Here is a 9,319-nt window from a genome sequence, read left to right as displayed (position 1 = left end):
CCTTGAGTCCGCGGAACCCAAGGGAAAAAAAGGCTAGGTGGCGAATGGTAAAACCAATGTTGGCATGGTTGGAGGAGTTTTATTGAAGACGAACTGTCAAGGGGTTCCCATTATAACCCAACCGTGTAGGAACGCAAAATCCGGGAACATAACACCGATATGACGGAAACTAGGGCGACAAGAGTGGAAACAAAACACTAGGCATAAGGCCGAGCCCTTCCACCCTTTACCAAGTATATAGATGCATTAATTAATAAAAGATATTGTGATAACCAACAAAATATCCATGTTCCAACATGGAACAAACTCCAATCTTCACCTGCAACTAACAACGCTATAAGAGGGGCTGAGCAAAGCGGTAACATAGCCAAACAATGGTTTGCTAGGATAAGGTGGGTTAGAGGCTTGGCTTAACAATATGGGAGCATGATAAGCAAGTGGTAGGTATCGCATCATAGGCATAGCAAAAGAGCGAGCATCTAGCAAGCAAAGATAGAAGTGATTTCAAGGGTATGGTCATCTTGCCTGAGATCCCGCAAGGAAGAAGAATTAGTCCATGAGAAGAAAAACGGACGTAGTCGAACGGTTCCTCACAAACGCGACGTTATCGGAACTAACCCGAAGAAGTAACCACCGGAAAGAAGCACACAACATAGTAAACAACCACCACATAAGCATGCACGATGCGCAAATAAGTATGATGCATGTCCGGTTTAATGAGGCATGGCATGGCAAAGTGCAACAAGCAAAACTACAAATTAAGTGGAGCTCAATATACAACGAGTTGCATATTGACGAAACACCACAACAAGTTATTTAGTTCTATCATGTTTATGTACCCAACAATATTAAATGTTGATTAACATGGCAAGAAGGTTAGGCATAACAACACTACACATCTAAACAATTTAAATGGGGCCCGGATATAACAAATACTGAATCCGGTAATCCCATATGCCTTAGTAGTTAATGCAACAACAATTTAAACATTTTAACTGTTGTTATCATGATGCGGATGACATGTGCAAGTTTATGCAATTTTTATTAAAAGTTGACAAGAGCGTTACGAAGCATTTGTCACCGTGGTGGAAAGAAAGGGAGTGCCACGGTAACGATAACGGTTCCGGTAGCTCATGGAAATACCGGTGCAAAGGAAGTATGGCAGGAGCGTGCAAAAGATGGTGGGGTGATCCGGTAACCGGGTTCCCATGAATTAGCTGCAGAAGAGGAGGATCGAGCAAGTGACAACTCGGGCACGGTACAAACATAGGGTGCAACTCATACAACACATGCAAACGTTCTCGGACGGTCGTCTTGGGGTTATACCTTCGAAGCGTGCGTTTTGAAGCGTATCGGTTCGGTGCAAAGTAGAGGGAGTAGACGTTCTCGCCACGTTTGTAGTGGTAGTAGTTGTACTCATGCCGTAGTGGAAGTAGTGGTTCGCGTCGATGGTAGTGGTACATAGCAATCGTGGACGAACTTGAGGGTCATCGGTAGACGTTCACGGTTCTTCGGCGATGGTTGTGGTACACGTTTCGTATATGTTCGGGCGGCAGTAGTGGTATACATTTCGAAGGCGTTCGAGCCATCAGTAGCGGTACTTGGTGAACCCCGAAACGGGCTTGGCATCTTCGCGCGTAGGGGTACTTGCCGTTTTCTTGCAGTCGAACTTGAGGGGTCTCGACATCGTGATACTTGGCACGATCCGCATAGTCGTGCACTTGTTGTCGAGGGGCTTGACAGGCTTAGACGAAATGAAGGGGGTATTTGGTAGTTGTTGTAGGGTGGCCTTCGGTGGACTTGGTGGAAACCACGATGTGTGCAGGAGGCATACGACTCCAAAACGCCCATGGCCGTGCGGAAGACCGTGGAGCTCCTGTTACGGGGAGGGTTCGTGGCGATGGCAGGACGCGAAGGAGGGCGGCAGCTGGGCTGCGGCTGCGATGCCCACATGCACGAAGCAGGGGAGGCGAGCGAGCTGTCTGCCTCGTCAACTCCTGAGGAACAGGAGCAGCGGCGACTGCAACAGAAGCTTCGTGCGCGGCCAAAGCTTGGCGTTAGCAAGGGACGACGGGGAAGACACGAGGCCGGACTGGCCGGAGCTCGATGTGTTGCTGAGGGGAACCGGAACCGACTGCCGGAGCCTTGATTCAAAGAAGAGGACGGCCGTGGCGTCCCTGCTCGACGGACTGGGCCATTTCAGGCGATGAAGACATGCGCCCACTTCCTAGATGGAGCAGAGGACTTGGCACGTCTACGATGACGAGGAATCATACGAGGAGGTCGGGGATGAGGCATCGGGGCCGGATCCTGTACAGAGGAGGACACGGGCGAGGCGGAGGAAGGCGGGCGCCGGCGTCAACTAGTGCTCCGGGAAGGTCGAGGAGGCAGGGCACGGCGTGCAGCAAGGATGCAACGGTGCGGCGCTGGAGCATGGCAAAGTAGTGTAGCAGTGGCGAGGTCGGGGCAAGGGCAGCGCCATAGGAGGGGTTCGAGGGAGATCGAGGAGAGGAACGAGGGAAGTGGGGGCGGTCCTGGGGATCGAGAGAGAGATTGAGGCGAGGGAGATTGGATCGGGCAGAGGGCATCGGGCGCGTGCGTCCTCTCCTGGCGGCGCGAGGTTAGCGAGAGGAGGGAGAGATGGGAGATGGGGATCGGGCTGCGGTACTAGGGTTAGAAAGCGGACTGGGAAGCGGGCTGGCCTGGACTGAGGCCCAAGTGGCCAGCTAGGCGACTCTCTCTCTCCCACTCCTTTGTTTTTTTTAAAAAAACAGAGAACTAAAAGAAAGGAAAAGGACAGAGGAGAAGGTTGAAGAAGAATTTGGACAAGCGGTAAATTTTCTTGGACTCACAAAAATATGTTTGGTCCGAGAAAATTAGGAAAGACCAAGATTGAAAGAATAAATTCAAATTTCTTTGAATTTAATTCAAAAATTTTGAACTAGGATAGGTTTTAGGAGTGCCCAAAAATGTTGAGAAATTAGGTGGAGCTCTGGAAAATGACGAAAGGACATGTGGCAAAGTTAGAGGCCAAGAGTTGAAATAACGAAAGGCATTGGGATTTTGCAAGTGTGTTATGGTGAATTTCAAATTAAAGAAATATTTAATATAGCTCCCTACTATCGGGAGGATATGTTATAACGAGAAGTCACCCTTCCCTCGATTTAAATGGATCAAAGATCCATGCCATTTATTTAGTTGAGATGCAAAAAGACTTATGACATGATGACATGATGCAATGCACATGATGCAACGAACCAAAACGAATCACCCGACAACACCCAGAAACATGGAAGGCATCTGAAGCTCTGGCCTTGGTGCGTTACAACACTCCACCACTACGAAAGGATCTTGTCCCGAGATCTAGAATCGCAACGGAGGGAAAAAAACGGAAGAGAAAGAGAAGAGGTAAAACTAAGTTGCTTCTTTGACATACGAGTGAAACCAGCAAACCTTGAGAGGTTGAACAGATTGAAAGAAAGAATGCCACAAAGAAGAACAAAGTTGAAAGCACTCCGGTAGGAAAGAGTACCAAGGAAGAACAAATTCGGACAACACTCCGGTTGAGAAGAGATGCAAGGCTTGATAAGGCGAAAATAACTTGAGTAAAAGGGCACAACACTCCGGTTAAATGAATAAGCATGAAAAGAACAAGAACCTGACAAGAACAGAAGAAGGTTTGAAGAGAGCAGCATCACAATGCCTCTGGAAGAAATGAGATAATGGAATGGAATGAACGGAGGAGAAAACAATATCTTCTATCTCGAATGAGATTGAAGCATCTTTAGGAGAAGGCTCGAACGTAGTTGTTGGAAAAAAACCAACAACGAAAAGAGTAATCTTGTAGTGGACTTATGGAGAACAACTCAAAACTATGAGGTGAGAATCTGCCACTCACGGGAAAAAATTGGATTGATATGAACAAGGAGACGAGAAAATATTTCACCGGGATGATAGATGAAGAACTTGGGTCATTTATGAGCACCATAAAAAACAACAATCCTTAGGGAAGGCTTTAGGTGAAATATAACCCAAGATAACTCCAACGACGAGATTGATGGATTTAAAATATCTCATTCTTGATAACTTGTGAATCACAAAGCACGAAGCGAAAGTTATCAAGAATGACATAACACCACTTCAAAAGATATGTGTGAAAGAATTGCACTCCGGATTGCAAGATGAAGAATGCTTGAGCTCCTCTGAAAAGAATCTTGATGAAAATTTGGAGTAGGAATTAAATCCTTTTTGAACCACCATGTAGAAACTCCATGAAGAACTCCGGTAACAAAATGATGATAAAAAGAAAGAGAAGTTGAAAACACAAGGTAAAGCCTTGTAATGCTTTAGATGGATCCTCGCGATGCAATAATTGAAATAACTTTGAGCTCCGGAAAGATAGATGGACAACTTGAATCGAGAATTTGATGAACCTCCGGAATAGGGAATTAATCACTTGGATGAAACGAGAATAAGGATTACGTTATGCGTATCCTTCACCAATTTAGACTGATGACAAGCAATGGATTTGGCATACTACTTATTCTCGTAGAAAAGATTAAGAGAGATATAGCGCAAAGTTGAGAAGGTCTTCGATGATCCACCGGTAGGATGAAAGAACGAATGAACGAAGGAGGAGAACTCTTGAAGAACCACCGTGAGAATTAAAATGAACGAAGAAAAGATAACGAGACACCGGGAAGAATTCGAGAACGAATGAAGCTACTTGAGGGAATTTAGATACAAGAGAACGAAAAGATCACGAACTGATTAGAGAATATTTGAATGATGCACCGGTAGGATTTGGAGAACTAGAGCTCAAAGCTGGAATGAATAATACTGATATGATGGCCTTCGGAGAATCAAACTGAAAGGACTCTTGAATTACTCCGGATGGGTGAAAAGAATTCTCACAATTCGAAAACAATTATGAGAGGATGTCATAAAGCTAGCACCATGAATCTTCACGAGAATAGAGGAAGATTTAAGAGAAACTCTTCTTCAGTCTTCAAAATCTGAGAATTACGACGAGAAACACCAACATGAATTATTGAGGCACTCCGGAATAATCAAAAGCGGAGAGGTTGAGCCAACGATGAAAAGAAATTGAGAGATCTTGGAGAAACACATCTAACTGATGAAAATTCATTCTTACGTCAAACTTGGAAAAGAATTTGGGTGTAACTCTGGAAAAAATTAGAAGAGTCAGGTAAGATCCTGGGAAAAGACCTGTGGGTTAGGGCTCACTCAAAAGAAATACCGTGGAACGATTTAAAAGAGAGAATGCACCGGTTGAATTAAAAGGCTTGAATGAGATAACAACCTCGAGATATGTTCAGCACTCCGGAACAATTTGTCGGGGAGGCTGATTCCACCAACACCTATGGGGACAGGGCCCCTTTCGGTTCGGTGGGGGGCGGAGGTCGCACAAAGAGCGGATCGAGGCGGTACACGCGAGCGGTTTTTACCCAGCTTCGGGCCGCACGGATGCTAAAACCCTACTGCTGCTTGTTTGTGTGTATTGAATTCTTGCTCAGGAGCGACGGACGCTGCCAGACTGAGCGTGAGAGTGTTTCTGGTGTTGAAATGAGCCGAACTGGCCGAACCCGCTGAACCCCTTCTACGTTGCGCCTGGGCCTCCTTTTATACTCTCAAGGGGTCACCGACAGAGGGCAACGTAGACAAGAAGGGTAAAAATGGAAAAGGATGCGGTAGGTGCAGCTACCGCTATTGTGGATACAGTGCACCCTACCTAACTCTGACGGCAGGGGACAAGGGCATTAAATGCCTGTCTGAGTTGCTTAAACAGTGCAAAAAGCACTACTAGAAAAAGGGCTATAGATGGGATTGACACTAATGGCGCACCAGACAAGCGGTGCGCCATTAGTATATACTAATGGCGCACCGCCTCCTGATACGCCATTAGAGTTGAAACTACTAATGGCGCACCTGGCCCAAGGTGCGCCATTAGTATCAATTTTTTTTTGAACTAGTGCGCCTGTCCAAACATACTAATGGCGCATCCAGACACAGTGCGCCATTACTAGTTGTAACTAATAATGGCGCACCTGTCGGAAAGTGCGCCACTAATGTTGTTTTTTTATTATATTTTTATTCCTTTTTTTGCAAAACTACTAATGGCGCACTGTTCCACCGTGCGCCATTACTAGTTTTAACTAGTAATGGTGCACTAGTACGAGATGCGCCATTGCTATCTACACGTATGGCGCACGCCTACTAGTGCGCCATTGCTATCACCCCTTATCCCCTCCCTCTAGTCACGTTCTCTCCCCTCCCCCTTCCTCCTGACACACCCACCCACCTCCCTCGACTTCGATCTAGATCGGGAAGCCCCGGCCGCCCGCCTATTCCTCTCCCTCCCGACCACGGCGAGCCCCCTTCCCCCTCACTCACACCAGATCCAGGGCATGGCGCCGTGGTGAGCTCCTTCCCCAACCCTCCTCATCGGATCCAGAGGAGAGCTGGTGACCACGTCCTCCGGCGAGGGCGTTGCTCCGGGGTGTGGAGGCCGCCGAGCTGCAGGAGGAGGAGCTCCCCGCCACCCCAAGGCCCCAGATCCAGCCGCCACCCCAAGGCCCCAGATCCAGCCGCCACGGCCATAGCCGGGCTTCCAGATCCTCGTCTAGCTTCCCGATTATGCGGTCCTTCGATGGGCCGCTGGAGGCTGACCTCCACAGCACGCAGGAATTGGAGCAGGTTCGAACCGATGTGCCGCTCTGATTCGATTATTGCCACAGGTTGGCCGCTCCGAGGCTATGATTCTGTTTCTTACAAGTATCATCGCAGCTTGAACTTCTGGCCCTTGCGGCAGCGCCCCGGGGCGGCGCTGCTGAAGTAGGCCCGCCCGGGCTTGGTGAGGTTGAAGATGGAGTTGCCGTCCTCCAGCTTGAGCAGCGGGTCGGACACGTCGCAGGCGGCGAAGGCCTTGGTGGTGAGCTGCACGGCGCTGTCCTGGCTGGGTGGGTAGAGGAAGAAGAGGGCGTCGCCGAGCTTGACGGGGACGGACTTGGCCCACCGCACATACACGTCCGGCTTGCTGGACGGCGGCACCCCCACGCGTCCAGCCCGTCCACCTTGTACTGAGCGGCGGCGCACCCGTCCATGAAGGTCATGGAGATGCACAGAAGCAGCGCCAGAGCCGCTAGGGTCGCCATTCCCACCGGCGCCGCCAAGTTGAGCGCTTCGTATCGTCGTCTCCTGCGCGCATCCGTCCACTTCTTCGTTTCCCAGGTGAGCTAAGTAACACCCGCTCCCTCCCTGCCATTTCTCGCGTGCTCTCATTTAGCTAGGAGTCACCTACATCATGCCATCTGAATCTTGGGTTCTGAACTTCTGATCCAAGTTTCCCTGAGCAACATGAACGGCATATAACATCTGAATCTTGGGCTGTCAGGTTGTATAATTCTGGCGTTCTTCACCTCCCGCTTACAACCAAGTAAGTTTTGACAACAAATTCACTTCTGCACTAGTAGAGTATACTGGATAGGGATGAATAAAGTCACTGCAGTCTTGAGCTTATTATAACTTGTCAGTTCAGACTTCAGACAGAACCCGGGTCTAGCTTTAGCCTGAAACTTGGTGAAATACCAACAACTTCACAATCATATGTGTCACCAACCAAGTTTACCAGCTACCAATTCTCTATGGTGAGCTGGAAAAAAAACACTCCACAGAACTCGTATATTCTGGTCTTCTTTACCTTCCTATTTCAACCAAGTACTAGATGAGCCGATTGAAGCCTTGCTCGTTGATCAAAATCACAGCTTTTGGCCCAGCTGGGTCTGTACAAGAGCAAGGAGGAGGCCGCCAGGCAAGAAGAGGTGCTGGGGAAGCTTGACAAGGTGGCTGTTTCCTCCTGCCATATGCAAGTTGGCGTTACCTTTTGGTAATTTATCGTCTGGTGAACAATATGCATGTTTGAAATGCAGATTGTGAAAGAGTGGGTTAAGGAGTTGGCTATTCAGAGAGGCCAAGTCAACGCAAATGTCGTGCTTTTCACCTTCGGGTCATACCATCTAGGGGTAATGTACATGCTTTGCGTTGCTTATTTTGGAATCAGCGCTGTTCTAGAGAATAGGTAACATATTTGAGCATGTATTTGTTTAGCTGCACTAAAATAGGCTTCCGGTTAGTAACTTAATATTACCAAACAGAGTATTAGTGTTCTTTAGAGATAAATACACCAGGATATGGAAATGCCACACACCCTTAATTTGATTCTTAACAACTGTTGAATTGTATGCCAACTGGCTCAACTGCATTTGGCTGAACTATTCCTGTTTTCCGTCTATGTTGCTGCTTGTGTTCTAGTACTTTTTTCGGATAGTCTGTTTTCAGTTCTCGCAGTGATAGATATAGAGCACCGCGTTGATTGGTGAACATCATAGACTCTGGAATCAGTCCTGCTTTAAAGGGTATTTTACCTATCACAACATATGTTTGTTTAGCTGCATTAAAGAACAGGCTTCGACTTAGTAAGTAACCCTTTTTTTTGCTGATACTTGTTTGAGATTGCTTGCTGGTGAGTTAGTAACTTAGTATAACCACAATACCACAAAGAGTATGTGCTCCTTAGAAGAAGAAAAAAGGACACCATCGTATGGGAATGCTAAACACATCGTATGACCACTTCTAAAGCATATGAGCTCAAATGCATCAGCTAAATTATTCCTTTTTTTCTATGTTGTTGCATAGAATTGGGTGTTCTCCTTTTTCTTATACTTGAGCATGTTTATGTTTGCCCTACTCATGAATTGTTAGTTCTTTCAATTCTAGCCCTCCTATCTTTAATTCCTGGCTGCTGGACTACCTGCAAGACAACAAGTTCATCTGCGGCAGCTATCACTGTGAGCAGTCCGTCTGCAACGTGCTCCGCAGCGTCTTCGCGGTCACAACGAGATCCTCAACGTCTGCAAGTAAGTCGTCGGCCATCTGTTTCCTGATGAATTTTCTTTCTAGCTCAATGTGATCGGATCTGACTAGTACGTTCAGATTTGCTCTTGTTTTCTTTTCAAATAGTACTAGTAGTCTATATTCCAGCTGTGCGACTACCTGTAGCCACTTGAACCGATGAGAATTCTTCAAGCCTACCTATAGCCACTTGAACATATGTCTATCTCAGATCTGCTCATCTAAAAAATCCAAGTGGAGTAGTATACTGGTAGTATAGTATAATAATATTATCAAAAGGTAAACGCCCTGATTACCTAGCTCTGTGAGATAAATACTCGTCGAAAGTGGGCTCCTATCAAAATTCATTTCCATTATAATCTTACTCATACAATATTCACACCATGTA

At 47.0% G+C, this 9,319-nt stretch overlaps 1 protein-coding gene across 1 annotated transcript; it reads left to right on the top strand.

Moving 5' to 3' along the window:
• The first annotated feature begins 7,104 nt into the window (after window positions 1-7,104).
• Window positions 7,105-8,989, top strand: LOC123057231 (uncharacterized). Its single transcript, XM_044480315.1, has 4 exons — window positions 7,105-7,251; window positions 7,785-7,862; window positions 7,950-8,042; window positions 8,837-8,989. The coding sequence occupies exons 1-4, from the start codon at window positions 7,123-7,125 to the stop codon at window positions 8,987-8,989; spliced, it is 453 nt and encodes a 150-aa protein (XP_044336250.1). The 5' UTR covers window positions 7,105-7,122.
• The last annotated feature ends 330 nt before the right edge of the window (window positions 8,990-9,319 follow it).

The sequence above is a fragment of the Triticum aestivum genome, chromosome 3A, assembly GCF_018294505.1.
Source record: "Triticum aestivum cultivar Chinese Spring chromosome 3A, IWGSC CS RefSeq v2.1, whole genome shotgun sequence".
NCBI lineage: Eukaryota > Viridiplantae > Streptophyta > Magnoliopsida > Poales > Poaceae > Triticum > Triticum aestivum.
Note: the sequence above shows the minus strand (reverse complement) of the source record. Positions and strands in the feature narration are given on the sequence as shown.